At 39.9% G+C, this 25,625-nt stretch overlaps 1 protein-coding gene and 1 non-coding gene across 3 annotated transcripts in view; one reads left to right on the forward strand and one right to left on the reverse strand.

Moving 5' to 3' along the window:
- c7h11orf65 (chromosome 7 C11orf65 homolog) overlaps positions 1–22,092 on the forward strand; it is a 68,570-nt gene extending 46,478 nt beyond the window's left edge. For both annotated transcript variants that reach the window (XM_072264319.1, XM_072264320.1), the window contains exons 6-10: positions 2,664–2,873; positions 3,780–3,916; positions 15,855–16,025; positions 20,029–20,084; positions 21,978–22,092. In XM_072264319.1, the coding sequence (XP_072120420.1) occupies positions 2,664–2,873; positions 3,780–3,916; positions 15,855–16,025; positions 20,029–20,083 (573 nt within the window). In that variant the 3' untranslated portion in view covers position 20,084; positions 21,978–22,092. The remainder of the gene's footprint in view (positions 1–2,663; positions 2,874–3,779; positions 3,917–15,854; positions 16,026–20,028; positions 20,085–21,977) is intronic.
- Positions 22,093–23,298: 1,206 nt separating this feature from the next.
- trnac-gca (transfer RNA cysteine (anticodon GCA)) lies at positions 23,299–23,370 on the reverse strand. The gene has a single exon. It is a non-coding gene; the product is annotated as a tRNA-Cys (tRNA).
- Positions 23,371–25,625: the final 2,255 nt, after the last annotated feature.

A 25,625-nucleotide genomic window follows, 5' to 3' on the forward strand; every position in this document is an offset into this window, starting at 1 on the left:
CAGGGAGTTGGTACAGGAACATGAAGACCCACACTCAACAATTCAGAAACAACTTCTGTTTTCTGAAACCTTGATATTTCTAAACCGTTCAGTTACCCATCAACACTACCACATTATCCTTTTATTTTTGGACTATTTACTTATTTTATAGTAAAGTCTTTACACTGTACTGCCAAAAAGCAATACATTTCATGTCATATGAGACAGTGGGTATGAACCTGATTCTGAGTGTCCAAGTTTATGTCATACAGATGGAAATTCCCCCACTCCCAACCATGTTAAACATCTTGTCCCAGGTAAGGTCACAGGAAATCTCCAGAGCCATTCCAAAACTGAACAAATCCCAGGAGAAACTGTGGCCCTTTGAATTTTTGTGGAAATTCACTGGAATGATCCTGAAATCTCTGCCCCTGGATTTAAATGCAATTAGATAATTTGACCAATGTGTAACGAAACTACAAACCCCATTTCCAGAAAAGTTGGGATATTTTCCAAAATGCAATAAAAACAAAAATCTGTCATATGTTAATTCATGTGAACTTTTATTTAACTGACAAAAGTACAAAGAAAAGATTTTCAATAGTTTTACTGACCAACTTAATTGTATTTTGTAAACGTACACAAATTTAGAATTTGATGGCTGCAACACACTCAACAAAAGTTGGGACAGAGTTAAAATAAGATTGAAAAGTACACAGAATATTCAAGTAACACCGGTTTGGAAGACTCCACATTAAGCAGGCTAATTGGTAGCAGGTGAGGTATCATGACTGGGTATAAAAGTAGCGTCCATCAAAGGCTTAGTCTTTGCAAGCAGGGATGGGTCGTGGCTCACCCCTTTGTGCCAAAATTCATGAGAGAATTGTTAGTTCAAAAGGAACCTTTCTCAACACAAGATTGCAGAGAATTTAGGTCTTTCAACATCTACAGTACATAATATTGTGAAAAGATTCAGAGAATTCAGAGACATCTCAGTGTATAAAGGGCAAGGTCGGAAACCACTGTTGAATGCGCGTGATCTTCGAGCCCTCAGGCGGCACTGCCTAATAAACCATCATGCTACTGTGACAATTATAACCACCTGGGCTCGGGAGTACTTCGGAAAGCCATTGTCACTCAACACAGTCCATCGCTGCATCCAGAAATGCAACTTGAAACTGTATTACGCAAGGAGGAAGCCATACATCAACTCTATGCAGAATCGCCGGCAAGTTCTCTGGGCCCGAGCTCATCTCAGATGGACTGAAAGACTGTGGAACCAGGTGCTGTGGTCAGATGAGTCCAAATTTCAGCTAGTTTTCGGAAGAAACGGGCGTTGAGTTCTCCGTGCCAAAGATGAAAACGACCATCCAGATTGTTATCAGCGAAAGGTGCAAAAGCCAGCATTTGTGATGGCATGGGGGTGCATCAGTGCCCACGGCATGGGTGAGTTGCATGTATGTGAAGGTACAATTGACTCTGAGGCGTATATTGGGGTTTTAGAGAGACATATGTTGCCATCGAGGCAACGTCTCTTCCCGGGACGTCCATACTTATTTCAGCAGGACAATGCCAGACCACATTCTGCACGGGCTACAACAGCGTGGCTTTGTGGACACAGAGTGCGTGTGCTTGACTGGCCTGCTGCCAGTCCAGATCAATCAACTATTGAAAATGTATGGCGCATCATGAAGAGGAGAATCAGACAACGGAGACCACGGACTGTTGAGCAGCTGAAGTCTTATATCAAGCAAGAATGGACAAAATTTCCAATTGCAAATCTACTACAATTAGTATCCTCAGTTCCAAAATGATTAAAAAGTGTTATTAAAAGGAAAGGTGATGTAACACAATGGTAAACATGTCTCTGTCCCAACTTTTGTTGAGTGTGTTGCAGCCATCAAATTCTAAATTTATGTATGTTTACAAAATACAATTAAGTTTGTCAGTAAAACTATTGAAAATCTTTTCTTTGTACCAATAGATGTATGTACACAGCAGTCAATTAAATAAAGGTTCACGTGAATTAACATATCATAGATTTTTGTTTTTATTGCATTTTGGAAAATATCCCAACTTTTCTGGAAGTGGGGTTTGTATATCTTAAATAGATTTTATTGGTGAAAATGGAAAATGTGCCATACTTGACCAAATTTACTGAATAATAAAAAGTTAATTTCTCTCTGCTTACTTCAGCGGGGAAATTTCTCAGTCTTTAAGGTCAGAAATGTGTTTCTTTATGTGATTCCCTTCTGCTTAAAATATAAGGAACTTGGCTGCATTTAATAATCAATTGTAATTGAAATTTCATTTGGTAGTGCAAGGGTGGAAAATTATCCCTTATATATGTAAAAAATATTTTATTTATCCAGGTATCCATATAAGATACCTTTTATTTCTATCAATTACATAAAACAGTTCAGTTTCTGATTCAAATATTTGGACATATCTCTCTAGTCTGGAAGTTGAATACAGCTCTCTGGTCATATAAAGTTTTCACACACACACACGCACACTGCAGCAACCCTGTAAGATTTGTGTTTGTTCTGTTATCTGTTGTTTTGGGTTCCTTCCCACGTTATAAAATTTACATCATGCATGTGTACCAGTGTTTATAAATAGTAGCCTGCACTTTTTACAAATTAAATTCAACCTGATTTTGTTCATCCTGGTTTGTTTTATAGGAAACATTTCCTCCAAAAATCTACTACAAGATATTTACACACCGTCCAATTGTGGATTTGTGTGCAAACAGTCCTAAGGATTATACTAATCCTGCAGCCAAACAGAAAGTACCAAGTCAAGTTCATAACCGAAATCCTATTCAGGAAGATGATCGCAGTGGATGGTACAAACGAATGGAGAATAATGACTGGAGAAGTCTTTCAGACAAGGTAAAGACACAAATGGTTTTCCTGACAAGATGTTTACAGTCGTATGTACATAAAATTAACTCGGACGTAGGTGTCCCTTGATTGTTACCAAAAACAGAACAATTAAAATGCTGCTGCAGAATCCAGATTTGGAAAAGCATTTTCATTTCAGACAATGGAACAAAATACTGCAGGAACTCAGCAGATCAGACAGCATCTGTTTCAGGTTACAACCCTTCATCTAGACCCAACTTTTAATTTCCACTTACAGATGCTGCCCGACATGCTGAGTTCTTCCAGCATTTTGTTTTGTTGCTACAGATTCCAGCGTGGACCATCTCTTGTGTCTGTACTGATATTTCAAGGTTGTGGTGCTGGAAGTAAATACAAAAGTGAGAGATTAAGCCAAGAAGCAATTTCAAAACAAGTATGACCATTTTTAAAATTACGATATTGCTGAAAAAGTATGGGATAATCTTAAAATTATGGAGTTGGAGTAAGGCCTGGAGTGCATTAGAATAATCTAGACTAATAGTGACAATGGCACCTCCAAAAGTATACAAGTGGATGAGAATTACATAAAGTTAATATATGGAGAAAAATGCAGCACTAGGACAACACTTAAAAGATATCTACCTCTATGCTGGCATGTTAAACAAAAATTGCAAGGTTCTGTCACATTGTGTTTATGGTGTAGGGAGGGTTTTCCAGAATTTGAAGCTAGACTTGTAAAAATTAAAAGTGATTGTGATCTCCTAACATATATTCATACCTTTTAGTGAATTATTGAACAAAAACTCATCAAAAAGTTTGGTTAATGTTGTCCACTGATGAGTTATTTATACTATTAGTTTAAGCATGAAAGCATGAAAACTTAATCTATTAGTTACAAATGTGCTGATGAACTGTCCTTTGTGTTTTTTTCAGTACCTGGGAACCACAACAGATTACATGCAGTTTGAGCCAAACAGAAAAACAATAGCATTTCATCATTCCATATCCCAGAGAAGACAGGATGTTATGAGAAAGAAAAAGCAAAGAAAAATTGAATGGATGAAAAAGATGTGAGTTTGAAGAAAAGTTGATGCTATTCCATCAGAATTAGATGAAGACTACTACTACTCAAAGTTCAAAGTAGATTTATTATCAAAGTACATATATGTCACCATATACAACCCTGAGATTCAGTTTCTTGCGGGCAATCACAGTAAGTACAAGGAACACAATAGAATCTATGGAAGTCTGCACCCAACAGGATAGACAAATTACCAATGTGAAAAAACAACAAATTGTGAAACAAAAGGAAAGAGAAAAAAAGGAAATACTAGTAATATAATAATAAATAAATAAGCAATAAATATTGAGAACATGAGATGAATAGCCCTTGAAAGTGAGCCCATAAATTGTGGGAGCAGTTCAGTGATGGGGCAAGTGAAGTTGAGTGAAGCTATCCCCTTTGGTTCATTAGTCTGGTGGTTGAGGGGTAATAACTGTTCCTGAACGCGGTGGTGTGGGCCCTGAGGCTCCTGTATCTTCTTACTGATGGCAGTAGTGAGGAGAGAGCGTGGCCTGGATGGTGGGGGAGCCCTTGGTGATGGATGCCGTTTTCCTGTGACAGCACTGTACAGATGTACTCAGTGGTGGGGAGGGCTATACCCATGTTGAAATGTGCCAAATCCACTACTTTTTGTAGGCTTTTCCATACAAGGGCATTTGTGTTTCGATACCAGGATGTGATGCAACCAATCAATACACTCTCCACCACATATCTAAATCTGAAGCTTGTCAGAATTTTAGATGACATACCGAATCTTCGCAATCTTCTAAGATATCTTAGGCTCAAAGGTTTCTTCATAGTGGCACTTATGAGCTGGACAGGTCCTCTGAAATAATAATACTGAAGAATTTTAAGTCCTTGACCCTCTCCACTTCTGATCCGCAAATGAAGACTGGCTTACGTACCTCTGGTTTCCTCCTCCTACAGTCAATAATCATCTCCTTGGTCTTACTAACTTTGAGTGAGAGGTTGTTGTTGTGTCACGGCTCAATCACATTTTGAATCTACCTCCTAAATGCTGACTCATCACCAACTTTGATTTGGTTAACGATAGCAGTGTCATCAGCATACTTAAGTATAGCATTGGAACTGTGCTTAGCCTCACAGTCATAAGTACAAAGTCAGTAGAGCAGTGGGTTAAGCACACAGCCTTGTGATGCACCTGTACTGGTGAAGATTGTGGAGGAGATGTTGTTGCCAATCCAAAATGACTGGGGTCTGCAAAAGTGAGGAAATTGAGAATTCATGGAAATATAGAAAACATACAGCACAATACAGGCCCTTTGGCCCACAAAGCTGTGCCGAACATGTCCCTACCTTAGAACTACGTAGGCTTTAGCTATAGCTGTCTATTTTTCTAAGCTCCATGTAGCAATCCAGCAGTCTCGTAACAGACCCCATCATTTCCGCCTCCACCACCGCTGCCGGCAGTCACCACTCTCTGTGTAAAAAAAACTTACCCCTGACATCTCCTCTGTACCTACTTCCAAGCACCTTAAAACTACGCCCTCTCGTGCTAGCCAATTCAGGCCTGGGGAAAAGCCTCTGACTATCCACACAATCAATGCCTCTCATTATCTTGTTCACCTCAATCAAGTCACCTCTCATCCTCCATCGTTCCAAGGAGAAAAGGCTGAGTTCACTCAACCTATTCTCATAAGGCATGCTCCCCAATCCAGGCAACATCATTGTAAATCTCCTCTGCACCCTTTCTATGGTTTCCACATCCTTCCTATAGTGAGGCGACCAGAACTGAGCACAGTACTCCAAGTGGGATTTGACCAGGGTCCTATATAGCTGCAATATTATCTCTCGGCTCTTAAACTCAGTCCCACGATTGATGAAGGCCAATGCACCGTATGCCTTCTTAACCACAGAGTCAACCTGCGTAGCAGCTTTGAGTCTCCTATGGACTCAGATTCCTCTGATCCTCCACACTGTCAAGAGTCTTACCATTAATATTCTGCCATCATGTTTGACCTACCAAAATGAACCACCTCACACTTACCTGGGTTGAACTCCATCTGCCACTTCTCAGCCCAGTTTTGCATCCTATCAATATCCCGTTGTAACCTCTGACAGCCCTCCACACTATCCACAACACCCTCAACCTTTGTGTCATCAGCAAATTTACTAACCCAACCCTCCACTTCCTCATCCAGGTCATTTATAAAAATCACAAAGAGTACAGGTCCCAGAAAAGATCCCTGAGGCACACCATTGGTCACCAGCCTCCATGCAGAATATGACCCGTCTACAACCACTTCTGTGGGCAAGCCAGTTCTGGATCCACAAAGCAATGTCCCCTTGGATCCCATGCCTCCTTACTTTCTCAATAAGCCTTGCATGGAGTACCTTATCAAATGCCTTGCTGAAATCCATATACACTACATCTACGGCTCTACCTTCATCAATGTGCTTAGTCACATCCTCGTTAATTTCAATCAGGCTCATAAGGCACGACCTGCCTTTGACAAAGCCATACTGACTATTCCTAATCACGTAATGCCTCTCCAAATGTTCATAAATCCTGCCTCTCAGGATCTTCTTCATCAACTTACCAACCACTGAAGTAAGACTCACTGGCCTATAATTTCCTGGGATATCTCTATTCACTTTCTTGAATAAGGGAACAACATCCGCCACCCTCCAATCCTCCGGAACCTCTCCTGTCTTCATTGATGATGCAAAGATCATTGCCAGAGGCTCAGCAATCTCCTCCCTCGCTTCCCACAGTAGCCTGGGGTACATCCCATCCAGTCCCGATGACTTATCCAACTTGATGCTTTCCAAAAGCACCAGCACATCCTTTTTCTTAATATCTACATTCTCAAGCTTTTCAGTCTGCTGCAAGTCATCACTACAATCACCAAGATCCTTTTCCATAGTGAATACTGTAGCAAAGTATTCATTAAGTACCTCTGCTATTTCCTCTGGTTCCATACACACTGTTCCATTGTCACTCTTGATTGGTCCTATTCTCACACGTCTTATCCTTTTGCTCTTCACATACTTGTAGAATGCCTTGGGGTTTTCCTTAATCCTGTCCACCGAGGCCTTCTCATGGCCGCTTCTGGCTCTCCTAATTTCTTTCTGAAGCTCCTTCTTACAAGCCTTATAATCTTCTAGATTCACATCATGACCTAGTTTTTTGTAAGCTCTTCTTTTCTTCTTTACTAGATTTACAACAGCCTTTGTGCGCCACAGATCTTGTACCGTGCCATCCTTTCCATGTCTCATTGGAACGTACCTACTCAGAACCCCACGCAAATATCCCCTGAACATTTGCCATATTTCTTCGGTACGTTTCCCTGAGAACATCTGTTTCCAGTTTATGCTTCCAAGTTCCTGCCCGATAGCCTCATAGTTCCCCTTACTCCAATTAAACATTTCCCCAACTTGTCTGTTCCTATCCCTCTCCAATGCTATGGTAAAGGAGATAGAATTGTGATCATTATCTCCAAAACGCTCTCCTACTGAGAGACCTGACACCTGACCAGGTTCATTTCCCAATACCAGATCAAGTACAGCCTCTCCTCTTGTAGGCTTATATATATATTGTGTCAAGAAACCTTCCTGAACACACCTAACAATCTCCACCCCATCTAAACCCCTCACTCTAGGGAAGTGCAAATCAATACTTGGGAAATTAAAATCTCCCACCACAACAACCCTGTTATTATTACTACTTTCCAGAATCTGTCTCCCTATCTGCTCCTTGATGTCCATTACTATTGGGTGGTCTATAAAAAATGGCCAGTAGAGTTATTGACTCCTTCCTAGTCCTAACTTCCACCCACAGAGACTCCGTAGACAACCTCTCCATGACTTCTTCCTTTTCTGCAGCCGTGACACTATATCTGATCAACAGTGCTACGCCCCCACCTCTTTTGCCTCCCTCCCTATCCTTTCTGAAACATCTATAGCCTGGCACTTGAAGTAGCCATTCCTGTCCCTGCACCATCCAAGTCTCTGTAATGGCACAACATCATAGCTCCAAGTGCTGACCCACGGTCTAAGCTCATCCGCTTTATTCATGATACTCCTCGCATTAAAATAGACACATCTCAGTTGCACAAGTAGGTATTGAGGCCTAGGTCTTGAAGCTTACTGATCGGTTTTGAGGGGTTGATAGTATTGAATACCGAGCTGTAGTTAATGAAGAGCATCCTGATGTATGCACCTCTGCTGTCTAGATGTTCCAGGGTTGAATGAAGAGCCAATGAAATGGCATCTGCTGTTGAAAAAGAAAATACAAGTTTACTGGATTTTTTTCCTGCAGAGAAAGAGAAATGTTCAAATAGGCCTTTGTTCTAGTCACTAAAATAATTTTTCAGCAATCTTCAGCAAAGTGTTGTTTTGGAGGAACACAGATGGAGGCCATTTGCTCAGTTTCATCGTTTTTTTTGTTAAATCAAATTCAGTTTTCTTACCTTCTTAATTTTCCAGAACATGGCTGATTCCTTGCAATAGGAGTGATGGTAATTGATTGCTAACTCTGGTTAAAATAATTTTTAGCTAAGCACACACCCTTATGGTGCACCTGTGCTGATGGAGATTGAGGCCTGTGCCCTCTTACTTTAAGGGACATCTCATCTAAGTCCACTGTTGGTCCTACTTAGCATTGCTGTTTCACAGGTCAGATCAGGGTTTGATAGCTTTATCGAATGAGCTGGTAGGGGAAGAAATTTCTCTTGAAATTGTGAGCCTTGTCTTGTTGAAGAAAAAGGAAAAAAGGAAAAGATACAAGAGAGGTCAATGGCAGAGCACATAGGGTAACGTTTGATGGGAACTTTACCACAGCAAACATTCAATAATTCCTCACTTCATGTAACTTTCCCAATACACAAATTACTTCTTTTTTCATATCAACAGCTTTTTTTCTACATCCTGCTTGACCTCAGTCCTCGTCTGACCCTGTAAAGCAGAGCCTGATGCCTCCTTCATGTCTGCTTTCTCACTACACAGATCCGCCTATTTGCTACCCCTAAATTACTTGCAGCACGAGTTCAGAGTTTGTGTCTGTGAATCTGAAGTTAAATAATGGTGTGCCTTCATCATTGCTCTTGTGCTTCATTGCAGATTGTAAATCAAGAAAATGTAGTTTTAGAGAATATGAAGATTTGGTACTTTGATTTTTGATGGATTCACCCCCCTCCCCTTACAGCCAATGGTCTCAGTAATGCTTAGCCAATAATGCCAATACTTCTCTGTGCTGTTAACCCCATGTCCTAACTGTATGGAGTTAAGGCGGGCAGACTCATTCTCCAGTTATTTTGCATTGTGTCCTGTTATGTGTTAATTTGTCCTGCAAACGAGGAGAATGTTTATTAGTGGGCACTTGCAACCTGTTTAAGTGATGTATTCTGATGGATGAATAGCTAGAAGTATGTGTATGCTGCATGATGTGGGTATGTGGCTTGCTGTACAGCTAGATGTATGGATGTGCAATGGTATATATTAATCAAAGACATAACGAAATATAAACCAAAATACTGGGAATAGTCAGTGAGCAAGGGTGGAAACTTCATGTCTTAGATCAATAAAATTTCAGCAAAAATACTTTGTACAACTATACAAAAGTCATCATCTTGGATCCTTAACTGATTTCTCCCCACGGATAACCCATTGAGTGTTTCCCTCATTTTCTTTTTCTATCACCGTTAAGTATGAGCACTAATCAGCACTGTGTGGTGAGTCATGTCAGATAAGGGTGGAGTTAATTGAATGGTGTTGAGGTTAGCAGCGCAGTTGACAGGACATGGCATTTCAAGATGACATTGACATCTACAGTTATCTGCTCCACTGTCTTCAGAACATGTGACCAGAGGGATCTCTGTCCAGTGGGTACAAAACATTCCTTCTTTCCATGATTTACATCAAGGCCTCCTCTACACTCACTCAGTGGGGCTTTTTTTATTGAGTTTTGTGACATTCTTCATTATTTTCCAAATCAGGTATGCTTGCGAAAACAGTCAATATAGGATACAACAACAATTCATCTCCTATTTAAGTGATGCAATCTACGTTTATCTGTTGCGTGGTATTAACGGTACTGATCCTTTGAGGATGCAAAGTTAGCAATGATGAATGGAGAAAGCATTATAAAGACTAGGCAGCACCATGTTGACATATTGCTTACATTGCATTCAATGGGCAGAGATAATTGTGTATTGTGATTTCCACACGTTTACTTGGGGCTGCTGAATTTACCCTCCAGCAACTAAACGTGATTTTTTTTAACCTTTTCCTTTACAGACACTGGCCTCCTTGAAATATCTTACCAGTTGTACCACCTAAACTGCCTAAACAAATGTAGCATTTATTATAAATAAACATCTTGTACCTTCAAGCACTTTGTGCAGTGACCTGCCCTGAGGTGTTGAATCAATTCACAAAAACTTAAGCAGCAATGCCTGTCTACACCTCCTTACAATGGTCCTTGTGACATTAGCTCTGGAACCTTTTTCTTTAATTTACCAGTTCTGAAAACACTTAGGCAACTGCTTAAAGTAACAATACCTTTACAGCTAATCTGAAACCTAAACCAGTTATCCCATTTATCCTATTTTTATTTCAGTTATTAAAACAGTTATCCCATTTTTAGAAACCATAGAAACCATCGAAAAACTACAGCACAGAAACAGGCCTTTTGGCCCTTCTTGGCTGTGCTGAACCATTTTCTGCCTAGTCCCACTAACCTGCACATGGACTATATCCCTCCATACACCTCCCATCCATGTATGTATTCTTAAATGTTAAAAAAGAACCCACATTTACCACCTCGTCTGGCAGCTCATTCTACACTCCCACCACTCTCTGTGTGAAGAAGCCTCCCCAATGTTCCCTTTAAACTTTTCCCCCTCACCCTTAACCCATGTCCTCTGGTTTTTTTCTCCCCTTGCCTCAGTGGAAAAAACCTGCTTGCATTCACTCTATCTATACGCATCACAATTTTATATACCTCGATCAAATCTCCCCTCATTCTTCTACGCTCCAGGGAATAAAGTCCTAACCTATTCAACCTTTCTCTGTAACTGAGTTTCTCAAGTCCTGACAACATCCTTGTAAACCTTCTCTGCACTCTTTCAATCTTATTAATATCTTTCCTGTAATTTGGTGACCAAAACTGAACACAATACTCCAGAGAACAGGAATTCTGCAGATGCTGGAAATTCAAGCAACACACATCAAAGTTGCTGGTGAACGCAGCAGGCCAGGCAGCATCTGTAGGAAGAGGTGCAGTCGACGTTTCAGGCCGAGACCCTTCGTCAGGACTAACTGAATACTCTAGATTCGGCCTCACCAATGCCTTATACAACCTCATCATAACATTCCAGCTCTTATACTCAATACTTTGATTAATAAAGACCAATGTACCAAAAGCACTCTTTACAACCCTATCTACCTGTGACACCACTTTTAGGGAATTTTGTATCTGTATTCCCAGATCCCTCTGTTCTACTGCACTCCTCAGTGCCTTACCATTTACCCTGTATGTTCTACCTTGGTTTGTCCTTCCAAAGTGCAATACCTTACACTTATCTGTATTAAACTCCATTTGCCATTTTTCAGCCCATTTTTCCAGCTGGTCCAAATCCCTCTGTAAGCTTTGAAAACCTTCCTCACTGTCCACTACACCTCCAATCTTTGTTTCATCAGCAAATTTGCTGATCCAATTTACCACATTATCATCCAGATCATTTATATAGATGATAAATAACAATGGACCCAGCACTGATCCTTGTGGCACACCACTAGTCACAGGCCTCCATTCTGAGAAGCAATCCTCTACTACCACTCTTTGGCTTCCTCCGTTGAGCCAATGTCTAATCCAATTTACCACCTCTCCATGTATACCTAGCGACTGAATTTTCCTAACTAACTTCCCATGTGGGACCTTGTCAAAGGCCTTACTGAAGGCCATGTAGACAACATTCACTGCCTTCCCTTCATCCACTTTCCTGGTAACCTCCTTGAAAAACTCCAATAGATTGGTCAAACATGACCTACCACGCACACAGCCATGTTGACTCTCCCTAATAAGTCCCTGTCTATCCAAATGCTTGTAGATTCTGTCTCTTAGTACTCCCTTCAATAACTTACCCACTACTGACGTCAAACTTACCGGCCTATAATTTCCCGGATTACTTTTCGATCCTTTTTTAAACAACGGAACAACATGAGCCATTCTCCAATCCTCTGGCACCTCACCCGTAGACACCGACATTTTAAATATATCTGCCAGGGCCCCTACAATTTCAACACTAGTCTCCTTCAAGGTCCGAGGGAATATCCTGTCAGGTCCTGGGGATTTATCCACTTTAATTTGCCTCAAGATAGCAAGCTCCTCCTCCTTTTCAATCTGTACAGTTTCCATGATCTCACTACTTGTTTCCCTTATTCAGTAGACTTCATGCCAGTTCCCTTAGTAAATACAGACGCAAAAAACCCATTTAAGATCTCCCTCATTTCTTTTGGTTCTGCACATAGCCAACCACTCTGATCTGCAAGAGGACCAATTTTATCCCTTACAATCCTTTTACTCTTAATATACCTGTAAAAGCTCTTTGGATTATCCTTCACTTTGACTGCCAAGGCAACCTCATGTCTTTATTTCAGAATAGAAAGAATATGTTAATGCATATATGCAGTGCCCTTACAGATTTAATAACACTGAAGTTAATTGATCCTGCATCAATTTCAGAGAACACCTATGTAAGCACAGTACTTATAAAAACAGCAATTAGTATAACACTTTCCAGCACCAGTAACCAGGGTTCAATTCCCACTGCTGTCTTTGTCTGTAAGGAGTTTGTACTCCCCATGGATACATGTTTTTCCTCGGGGGTGGGGGGTGGTGGTTCCGGTTTCCTCCCACATTCCAAAGACAAGGCAAAGACAAGTAAGTTGTGGTCACCGGAAGTGCGGCATCACTTGTGCACTGTGCTGGACATTGATGTAAATGTTCCAATGTACATGTGACATATAAGCTCATCTTTAGCTTAAAAACAACTGCATTTTTACACATAAAAGTTGCTGGTGAACGCAGCAGGCCAGGCAGCATCTCTAGGAAGAGGTACAGTCGACGTTTCAGGCCGAGACCCTTCGTCAGGACTAACTGAAGGAAGAGTGAGTAAGGGATTTGAAAGTTGGAGGGGGAGGGGGAGATCCAAAATGATAGGAGAAGACAGGAGGGGGACAGGTGATAGGCTCTATCCCTCACCCTCCTCCTATCATTTTGGATCTCCCCCTCCCCCTCCCACTTTCAAATCCCTTACTCAATCTTCCTTCAGTTAGTCCTGACGAAGGGTCTCGGCCTGAAACGTCGACTGTACCTCTTCCTAGAGATGTTGCCTGGCCTGCAGTAGTCCTGACGAAGGGTCTCGGCCTGAAACGTCGACTGTACCTCTTCCTAGAGATGCTGCCTGGCCTGCTGCGTTCACCAGCAACTTTTATGTGTGTTGCTTGAATTTCCAGCATCTGCAGAATTCCTGTTGTTTGCATTTTTACACCTAATTTGACACATCCTGTGCTCTGTTACTCCCCTCTCACACTCATTTATAAACTTTGCCATCTTTTGTTTGCTGATTCACTCTGGTAAATCTGTGTTGACCTGTATTTTTCTTCATGAATATAGCTGGTCAGGTGCACTGCCGGTAATGTAACCCAGAGAACAAAGAATATATACATTTTGGAAGAGAACATAAAAAGAGGTAATACAGTATATATTATAATTTGAAAGGGAGACCTAGACTTTCCACATAAAAAAAATTGAAAGTAGTTGAACAAACTGCTAACATTGTTTAAGAAGAAATCCTTAGCTTTATTAACAGTACATGAGCAAGTCTTCATTAAACAATGGTTGAGTTTAGTCTCAAATGCTAAGTCCAGTTCTGAGTGTTAGTTATTCAGAAGGATATCAAAAGTTTTCAGAAGTTACAAAAAGAGATTTTACCAGTTGGATTCTATGTTTGAGGGCTTTCAGATTCATAAATTATACTGGGAAAGTGACATCATTCTCTTTTGAAAAAGAGTTAAAGGAAGATTTAGCTGACGTGTTGAATATTCAGTAAAAAGGGAGAAACTGGAAGTTAGCTGGAGGATCCAATTAGCAAATGATAGAATAGATGACTGTTGAGAGGTAAGGAGTTACCTTTCTATGAAATAGTCAATCATTCCTTATTAGAAACACCTTCTGTAGTAGACTGCAGAAACAATGAGGTGTATTTGCCACGTGTTTCTGTAGAGCATACCATGGCTTTTCTGAAGCAATAATTTAGTAATGAGATTTACTTAAGCAGCCAAATATTCAAAATTACCTCTGGCAGCTCCATGTTTGATAATATTGCAGTATGAAAAATGCATCACTAGAATAAGAAACAGATGCTATATGACCACAGAGCTAACAAAGAAGAAAATACAGCTGCAAACTAGAGTAAGGCTTCATACCAATCATTCACCAGTTTTATTTTCAATACAAATTCCTTGTATTGTTTCCTCAATATATGGTCCTGTCTCTAGTTTTATACTACTATATTAATATGTACATTGAGGGAAATTCATGCTTGTCTTCAGAAGGATGCCTTGATTGCTTTTAAATCTCAGTAAATGGGTAATGTAATATTTTTTCAAACGGAACCATTTCTGGCAATGCAATAGTTTATCAAATCCCTGCTGAAATCTCAGAACCAGATTAATTTCATTATTGGAGATGGGCAAAGATTCATATCATTTAATACAGTTGCCACTATAGGCAATTAAATGTCACCCAAAGGCATAGTGTTACAACCAGATTGAAATATTCAAAAATGCAGTTCTTGAAAATACAAGTAAAAATAGAAAAAATGAATAAATTAGACCTCTAGCATCTCTGGTTTCACAATTAAGGGTACAGACTGTAAGATCAAATATTTATTGTGTTTGGTCCACAGTTAGAATGTTGCCCACCATTTTAGATTCTCCATTACAGTAAGAACATTAAGGCCAAATGGAACATGCTGCACAGGTTCACACAGAGGACAACAGAAATAATTAACGATTACTTTCATTATAATTTAGTGTACAAATTCAGTGGTAGAGTTCTGGGGCAAGCATCATGTCCTGTATGCCCACCCACAGTTTGATGAAATCCGGCATATTCTAACACAAGGCTTCTTGTCCAACTTCCCACTGAATCCCCTCTTAGAATGTGTCTGAACTGTTAGGAAAAGGTTTGCAGAGTTAGGTAATGGGGAAGACTCTAGTAGGCACTGTTCCCTCCAAGCTGCACAGATGTGTGGACACGTAGTAACTGAAACGCTCCCACACACATACCCTTTGTTAACATGCGGCTGAAATTTTCTTTTCTATAATGTTAATATTAAAGTGCTGCACAGTTTTTCAGTTGTGTAAAAATTTCCTGCTAAGAGGAATGGTTGGTTCATGCAACTACAAAAAAAAATTTGAGGGAACGCTGCTAGTAGGGTCTGGTAAACCATTGCTTCTGCACACTGAGAAAACTAATTTAAAATCTTACATCCCCAACCTCTGGTTGTCTTCCATCAAATAACTCTTGATTGTAAGTTGCGCAAGTTCAGCTAGGCAAGCATGTTAAACTGGAAACACATGAATATGATGTGTTCTGGGGAGCAAAATTAATATTTTTAATTCTCCCCTCCATCCCCCAAAATCTTATTTTCAACAGATAACTGTTGCATGTTCCAATATGACTCTGACTATTATCTGATCAGTACTCCATTTGCGAGGGCTAAATAAATTAAAGCAGTTGGAATCTTTAGAAGTGATGTCATCCAAATAGCCTTCCTTGTTTTAAACAAAGCTGAAAGACCGATCACATTTGGAACATTAGATGATGAAAAATGTTCCTAATTCTATACAAGTCCTGCAGTAACAATGTAAACTGAAGAAAGGTTTGTTCTTCATGTCATTTTATTGTCTTCCAGGTACAAGGAGGGCATGCTGCAGGCCCAGACACTGGATCCAAATACGTCTATTTTAGTGCAAAGAGCAACAGAGGGAGTAATCAACAGTATAGAACAAAATGGCCTAAATGCCGTCCTAGATTGGGAAGTGGATGAACTTCTTGAATGGACCAATGCACTGAATTTTGAAAAGTAAATGAATTATATTTAATATGAGATGCATGAATCACTCTTATAGGTCAAGGGTTTAGAATTGGGTCTACAAAGAAAACATGTTCATTGCACTCTGCTTTATGCTCTGTATGAGTTAATTTTGGGTTTTACTCCACTTTCCATCCGACTTTAGAAGTTTAAAATAATTAAAGAGTATTCCAACTTTCTGTGAATGACATGCACATTATTTTAAAGCAGTAATTATTTCTGAGTAAAATTGCAATTGGAAAAAACCCGAATTTATAAGTGTGAATATCATTAGCAGAAAATATATTTGGTACCATATTTGAAATTGCTTAGGAATGTGATAAAGAACCTCTCTGAATTGTTATGGTCAGTACAATGAAGGCACTCCGACAATACTGTTGGGTATGGAGTTCCGAGTTTCTAATACCCTGATAATGAAAGATGTATGTCAAGGTCAGGTTTTTCATTGAGATACAGTGTGGAGTAGGCCCTTCGAGCAGCACCACCCAGTGATCACCCCCGCCCGATGTAAACCCAGCCGAATCACGGGACAATTTACAATGACCAGTACATCTGAGGACCGTGGGAGGAAACAAGAGCACCCGGAGGAAACCCACACAGTCATGTTTATTTCATTTATTTTGCATCATGTTGATCTTTAACCCAAATTTTTATGGCTGGCTTGGAGCCGTAATTCATTAATGCTGTCACCTAAAATGAACAAGTAAAAGGAACAAAAATAGTCCAGATATCTACTGATCAGTTAAAATATAACAGATATATATTAGATTTCAACTCCATTTTCCCATATTATCTCATTTAATTTGAATCCCTTTTGTCTGAAAAATCTCTGTCTTGATCAGAGAAAGCATTACGTCCTTGCTTTTATATTCTAATCATTTCAAAATGAATGCTAACATTGCATTTGCCTTCCTCACCACCGACTCAACCTGCAAGTTAACCTGTAGGTAAGGAATCTGCACGAGGATTCCCACATCTGATTATTGTATTTTCTCCCCATTTACAAACTAATCCACACCTTTATTCCATCTGCCAAAGTGCATGACTATGCACTTCCCTACACCTGCCACCTCTTTGCCCATTCCCCCAGTCTGTCTTTCTGCTGCTTTCTCAACATGACCTTCCCTTTCACCTATCTTCATATCGTCTGCAAACCTGACCACAAAGCCAACATCCAAACCATTGACATACAATGTGAAAAGAAGCGGTCCCAACACTGACAACAAAAAAAGCCCCTCTTATTCCCACTCTTTGCCTCCTGTCAGTCAGCCACTCTTCTATCCATGCTAGTACCTTTCCTGTAAAACCATGGACTTTTATTTTATTAAGCAGCCTCATGTGCGGCGTCTTGTCAAAATAAAATCAAAATAAATAAATCCGGTAATTCTCCTTTGTCTATTCTGCCTGTTATTTATTCAAAGAATTCCGAAAGTTTGTCATGCAAGAATTCCCTTTTGAAAAACCATGCTGACTTTGGCCTGTTTTATCATGAGCTCCCAAAACCTCATCCTTAATAGTAGACTACAGCAACTGAAGTCAGGCTAGCTGCCCCTAATTTCCCTTCTTTTGCACTCCCCTCCCCACAGTATACCTATTATTGAGGGGAATAGCCTCGGGGGTACCCTGCACCAGCTGCCTGTTCCCCTTTCCTCTTCTGACAGTCTCCCAGGGACCTGTGTCCTGCAACTTTGGGGTGTCTACCTCCCTGCAGTGCCTATCTGTCACCTCCTCTTTCTCCTGTATGAGCGGAAGGTCACTGAGCTGCAGATACAGCTAACTAACATGGTCTCTAAGGAGCTGCAGCTTGATCTACTTCGTGCAGATGCAGTTATCAGGGAGACTGGAGGTCTCCAAAATTTCCCACATCTTACACAATGAACATACACTATCTCTGGATCCATTCTCAGCACACTAGCTATATAATAATTGAAAATAAAATTGCTAGAAGCTTTCTTACTTACTCAAAGTCCTTGTGTCAGAAGGGATTCTGGATTTCTCTTTTAACATGGAACTAATTTTAAAATTGTGTTTCCTTGTCTTTTATTGCCCCAGTATTCCTTTATTTCAATCACTTTAAACACAAATGTGATTAACTTTCAAATTTGTAAACCTTCTCATTAAAGCACGTAAGAATAGTAGAATGTAAGAGCAGGAGGAACCAGAAGGTCTCAAGCCTGTTCTGCCATTCAAAAGATCACAGTAGGTCTGATCTTGGCTTTATTTTCCTGCTGTTCTCCATAAACCTCAACTCTCCTTTAGTTTAAAAATCTCCCTACCTAAGCCTTGAATATATTTTATTCTCTGTTTTCTGTTTTCTCTGAAATAGAAAAATACAAAAAATCATGATTCTCTGAGAGAAGGAATTCTAACTTTGTGAGCATTCTCTGAACAAGTATATCCTGCTTTTAAAAGCAGGGACCAAATTGTGTGTAGTATTCCAGATGAAATCTCTCCAGTGCTCTGTAAAATATGTTTCTCTATGCTCAGACTTGACTCCTCTTGCACTAAAAACCAACATTTGATAAGTTTACCTAACCATTTGCTGTGTGAGCAAGCTAATATTCTGCTCCTTGAATGAGGACACACAGGTCCCACTGATATATGCTGCAGAAATTTCTGTAGTTTTCCCTACAGCTTCCAGATCCACCTATCAATCCCTCACATGTTTCAACATCCCACCCTCACCCAGTCATCAGAATATTAATGTTCAGCCCTATACATAAGCGCAGTTAGGTTTTAAAAGTCTGAAGGCTACAGAAGCTGTAAAGGTTCCAGTATGAGAAATTTGTTCAAAACATTGAGATAAATGTAGAAATAAGCTTGCTGAGTATTGTGTCCAATTCTTCGTACCTTTAACATCCAAGGATGTACATTGTATTGAAAGGACAAGCAGGTAGGCAGAGGGGGTGGGGCAGCTCTGTTGGTAAAATCCTTAGAAAGAGGTGACAGGATTGGAAGAAGTAGAATCCTTGTGGTAAAGTTAAGAAACTGCAAGGGTAAAAAGATCCAAATAGTAGCCAGGATGTGGGCTACAAATTACAATGAGAGATAGAAAACACATGTCAAAAGGGCAATGTTACGATAGTCATGGGGGACTTCAATATGCAACATCAGAGGTGCGGAGGGACTTAGGAGTTCTGTGCAAGACTCCAGGAAGGTTAATTTACAGGTTGAGTCTGTGGTAAAGAAGGCAAATGCAATGATGTCATTTATTTCAAGAGGAATAGAATATAAAAGCAAGGAGATAATGCTGAGGCTTTATAAGATAATGGTCAGGCCATACTTGGAGTATGGTCAACAGTTTTGGGCCCCACATCTCAGAAAGGGTGCATTGTCATTGGAGAGAGTCCAGTGGAGGTTCATGAGAATGATTCCAGGAATGAAGGGGTTAACAATTGAGGGACAATCTTGTAGAACAGAGGTAAGGAAGGATTTCTTTAGCCAGAGAGTAGTGAATCTGTGAAATGCGCTGCCAAAAACTGCAGTGGAGGCCAAGTCTGTGGGTATATTTAAGGCGGAAGCTGATGGAATGGTGGAGCAGACTCGATGGGCCGAATGGCCTAATTCTGCTCCTATGTCTTATGAACATCGTGGATGTGGAGATGATGTATTCTACAGTGGATGAGTCTAGGACCAGAGGGGACATACTCAGAATAGAGGGACATCCAATTAAAACGGAGAGGAAAAAGAATTTCTTTAGCCAGAGGGTGGTGAGCTGGCTATGGAGGCCAGGTCATTGGGAGTATTTAAGGTGGAAGTTGATAGATTCCTGATTAGTCAAGGCGTGAAATGTTACAGGAAGAAGTCAGGAGAATGGGACTGAGATGGAAAGTGTATCAGCTATGATAAAATAGCAGAGCAGACTTGATAGGCTGAATGGCCTAATTCTGCTCCTATCTCTTATAGTCTTAATATTAACTAGTGTATAAATTAAACTTCATATAATGCTTAATAACCCAGAATCACTAATGAGTGAAGATGCATTGTTTTTCAGATACATGAATGATTGGATGAAAATTGCATGTAGCAACTCTTCTGCAGTTTACTAAGGTACCTCTTTACTTAGTTCTAGTATTTACTGCATTTGGGCCAGCAATATTCCAGCTACTTTTTTAGCAGTTTCAGAAGATTTAGTATGTCAAATTACTTGTTGGAAATCTCGGAACCAATAAGTTGCAGAGGTTAGTAAAATCACTAAGGGGTTCCCAGGGATCTCCCCCCACCCATTTGTGTCATTTACTGGGAGCATTGTAGACGAAGGGCCGGAAGTATTGTTGAGGATCCCTATGACCTATCCCACAATCTCTTTGTCCCACTACCATCAGGAAGGAGGTACAGGAGCATCAGGACTGGGACTGCCACATTGGGTAACAGCTTCTTCCCTCAGGCTGTGAGACTAATGAATAACCTGCCAATACTGAGGTGTTGTGACTAGAACAGTGAGCTGTTTACTGTGTACCTGTGCTGCACGCTGCGTGCACTTTGGATTATATTAACTTATTTGTGGTAATATTTTGTTTCATGCGCTGTGTGTGATGTAAGTTTTGTGGGTCACCGTGGATCAGAGGAACATTGTTTTCTTTGGTTGTATATATGTGACAGTAAACTTGAACTTCAACAATAGATGTACAGGGGAGAGCATTCTGACTGGTTGCATCACTGCCTGGTATGAAGGCTCCAAATCAAAGCATCACAAGAGGATGTACACTCAGTGAGCTTCTTCCCCACCACCATCACAACTCTGAACGGTCCATGAACCCTTATTCCTTTCTTTTGCACTACTTATTTTGTGATTTATATTAATTTTATGTCTTTACACCATACTGCTCCTGCCAAACAACAAATATCATGTCATATAAATCGGTGATAATTCACCTGATTCTGTACTGTTCCATTGTAAAACACCTGATGAAATACTGTCTAACTCCCAGGATAAGGTCAGTAGCATTCAAGAAGCTCAGCACCAGCCAGGGTAAAACAGACATTCTGATTGTTGATTGCCACCTAAAGGATTCATTATTTTCACAACCATGGATCACATCTGCCACAGGATATAACACCTGCAGCTCACCCAGGGTTCTCCAAAATACCAGCCCCGAAAATCACAACTTACTTATCCTTGAATAATGAAGGTGGCAAAATGCAGGGAAACACCATCACTTGACTGCACCTTTACTTTGGATAACATGTCTCTCCCACCCTCTCAAGAGATATTTGATTTAGATAATAAATGCTGATGTTGTCAATGACACCAATATCCTATGGATCAGTAAAAAGTCCTGTTGTTTTATCACTGAATTACTGGTGAGCTTAGTGCCACAGTATGGAACATTGTCAAGGAAATATTGTTATTCCTTTTCCAACCCGCTTAAGTATTGGTTATTGTAGCGTACATGGAACAATCACTGGAATAACTGAACAATTCAATTGACAGATAATTATGATGGGCCCTTCAGAATCAATAAGCAAACCATTAGGCATACAAGAAGCAAGAAGAAAATAATTAAATATCACTACTTCCCTGATATCTGAAAGTGTCCCATTGTTGGCTTTCTGAAATGATCTGCATTAGTCAGATGCAGGTCATTTTAAATTCAAGTATACTACAATCAAAAATTACAGAACAAGTAACATTAGTTTTGGATGTTTCTTTTTGAAGTATGCTAGAAAATGAAACAATAGATTCATTAAATGTATTCACTTTCATAAATTACTTCCTGTTTATACATTCTTTATACATTCTACACCATTAGTTACTAGTCTGCATAAAGATTTCATTTGCAGTACATTATAACTTGAAACCTATTACCCCAAATGCATTTTGCAAATTGGCTGTAGCCAAATAGATGTATCTTCAGAGGCTGGTATATTCAAGTAATGGCATTGAAAGACAAATATCCATGAATTCATGCATCAAATTCTGTTTTTGAATTTTACCTACAGAAATGAGGTGTTGCCATTCAGAAAATGAACCCTGCAATCAAGTCTATTTGTAATGATCGGTAATGTGCTATGGTGGAGAACTGTTCAACATAACATACCAGTTATTCAAGAAGAATCAATGAGCAATCATCAAGTTTACTTTTGAATAAAGAAATTACCTAAAATGCAATTATTTTCTTGGTTGAAAATTGATGTACAGCAATGGCACCAATGAATTATTTCACTGCTATAAGCACTCATATATAACTCGTCATCAATTTACTTATCAGCAAATATCCTTATTATAACATAAAACTGAAGAATGTTAGGTTTAACTCTCAGTTTCATCTGATGTCAAGCTGTTCTAATAGCTTCACCAAGAATAAGGAAGCCATCCTCACAATTAGTTCCTCCTAAAGGGAAATAATAAAATAAACAAGAACAAAGATCAATTCGTGAAGGGCCTCTATCAAGCTGCAAGGATTTTCACTTCCTCACTTCCTAACTCTGCTCTAAGAGCTGAAGGTTTCAGCCTACCAGTCTAAATTCAAACAGGATATACTAGTAAAGGCATTCTTTCAAAAGTGATTGTTGCTTCCTGATCACCTAACTATGCCTCTTGTACAGATATATTACATTATAAGATTGCATTTTGCAACTAATGGTTTCTTTAATTTACTCCTTTACTGCAATTATTTGGAACCATAAACTTCCCAAACTGATAAACTTAATGGCTCAAAGCATTACTTGGTGTTTTGCTTAGGAAATATCAGTTTTCTGTTCCACCATTAAGAAAAACACAACCTGCAGCTTCCCTTTCAAACAGAAAGTTACATAGACAACTGAAGTGTTCTCCTAAGCATTTTCCTGGATGATTATTGGTATGTTATAGGATTGTTTTAATCAAAAGGGGAATTGATCTATAGGACAAAATGTTCAATTTTACATTTTTGAATTCAGTTGCTTTTAACACATTTAATTAGCTAGCTTGGTGTTTTTAAGCACAAAGCCACGTATAAAAAGACGTTCAAATGTACATTTAGTTTCTGTTTTACATAAATGAGAATGAGGTTTAGATTTACTTTTACTTTTTAATTAGGTTTACACATACTTTAGCTCTAATAATACTGTAGCGGAGTCTTGTTTTAATAATATGACTGTTTAAAAGATACGAAACAGTAAATAGAGTTTATCAAGAAATAACAAAAAAGTGTTGAGAAGTGGGGATACCTGGATTTGAATTTATGCATATTCTTTAAATTTAATATACTGTAAATCAATCTTGTATTAATATTACACAAGTTTTGAAATTTCAAGCTATTCTGAAAGAAACAAAAAAAATAGGGGGCACCCGGATTTGAACCGGGGACCTCTTGATCTGCAGTCAAATGCTCTACCACTGAGCTATACCCCCTTGTACGATAAACCACTTCACAAAATGGACATACATGATTTATATTCCCGTGTCCCATATTGATTAGTTAGTGACTATTAATTTTTATTTTTTCAAGAATGCAATATTATGGTTGCAAAAGCGAACCTTCGATTTCATTACAGTATCTATGTTCCACACACTCACTGTGACGCACACTGGTCAAATGTTCATACAGCGAGAGTGGAAGGCTGCCCCCTGCAGATTCCAGACAACAGTGACTCCGGCCCGATTCTCCCCGAATGGAAGAGACCAGTTTCAATTGCACCATGTCTACGCTTTTGGACTTTATCCTTAGATCCCAATTTTTCGAGTTTTTTTTTTGGTATGTTTGAAGTTCATTGTCTTAAAAAAAATTTATTAACAAATCTTGAAATCTGGTCCCAGCCCCTTTATTATTTATCTCTGGCTCTGGAAGCTTCTGGCATTCCAGAGGACACCAGCGCTCCCTTTCCTGGAACATCCATCCAGAGGCATAACCTTAAGAAAGAGCGGACAGTTGGGACCCCCATTCCCCCCTCCCACACACACCTCTCCTGCCCCCCTGCCCCATCCGACTGCCTGGACCTGCGAATGGCTACTTTAGCTGGTTCCTGCAACAAAGAGCAAAGAGACCAAAGACTTGATTGTGGACTTCAGGAAGGGTAAAACGAGAGAGGAAACATGAACCAATCCTCATAGGGGCTTCAGAAGTGCAGGGAGTTCCTTGGTGTCTATATTTCTGAGGACGCAATGTGTTGATGCAGTTATAAAGAAGGCAAGACCGCAGCTATATTTCATTTGGAGTTTGAGGAGATTTGGTTTGTCAACCGAAACACCAAAAAACTTCTACAAATGTACCGTGGAGTGCATTCTGACTGGCTGCTTCACCGACTGGTAGGGTGGGCAAGGGCGAGGTTACTGGACAGGATCGAAATAAGTTGCAGAAACTTGCAAAATTAGTCAGCTCTATGGGTACCAGCCTCCGTAGTATCCAAGCTATCTTCAAGGAGCAATGCCTTAGGAAGACGGCGTCCATCATTAAGGATCTCCACCAACCAGGACATGCCCTCTTCACACTGTTACCGCTGGGAAGGAGGTACCGAAGCCTGAAGGGACACACTCAGTTTTGAATTCCCAGCATCTGCAGAATTCCTGTTGTCAGCGATTTAGGAACAGCTTCTTCCCCTCTGTCATCTGATTTCTAAACGGACATTGAACTCATGAACACTGCCTACTTTTTTAATTTGTTTTTTTTTGCACTAATTTTAACTTAACTATTTGATAGACACACACACACACACACACACACACACACACATATATGTGCGTATGTATATATTTAATGTAACCTTTTTCCTCTACATTTATTTATCATGTATTTCATTGTACTGCTGCCGTAAGGTTAACAAATTTCACAACATGCCGGTAATACTAAATCTGATTCTGAAAACCATTAGCAAACTGCAAGCCTAGTTGGTCATCCTTTACACAAGATGCAAAAGATTATGGGGGTGGGGGGTGGGAGGACGGTTGCTGAAGTGCGATCAGAACCAAATGAGTAAAGAGGGATTGCTACCGGGCATATTCTTTACATGCATGGAATACAGTGGAACACACATTTAGCTGTGACAGGAGGCCTGGGGAATCTATGGACCAACTAAAAATAAGTGATCAGGACTGCTGTCGTATCATTTGCTTGGTTCTAAAAATAACTTCTTAAAAGATTTCTAGGTTGTGTTGCTCTCTCTCTGAGCCTTGACTAGATTTATAGGGAATAGGTGGAAAATCTTTTAAGAAGCAACAGCATTATAGAGGACTCTCTGAACTATGGGCTGTTTCCAGGGATACCCCCGAGGCAGACATTAAGTGCCACTGGAAGGTTGTCATCTTCGTGAATGACGCCCTTAAGTCTGCCAGAAACTCGCTAGTTTTCCAGCACAGTGAGATATCTGTAAGGGAATGCGTAGATTTGCACGGTCCGGTTCACATGAGTACGTGCTGACATTCGGGGCAGCCAATGCCAACTCTCAGCTCCTTCCACTACCGCACATGGGGTGGGGGGCTTAAATTGGATGTGGAAGCCCCTCCCACAATGGAAAAGGGCATACCCCCCCAGGGTACCACATGAGTGGTAGGGTGGTATTCATTTTTGTTCTTTAAAAATAATATGCACTACTAAACGTAATGACGTTTTTCATGGTTTCTTCCTTTGTAGACCTTTTAAATGATGAATAACGTTTATTATTGAAATAAAA

Source organism: Mobula birostris, chromosome 7 (assembly GCF_030028105.1).
Source record: "Mobula birostris isolate sMobBir1 chromosome 7, sMobBir1.hap1, whole genome shotgun sequence".
Lineage (NCBI taxonomy): Eukaryota > Metazoa > Chordata > Chondrichthyes > Myliobatiformes > Myliobatidae > Mobula > Mobula birostris.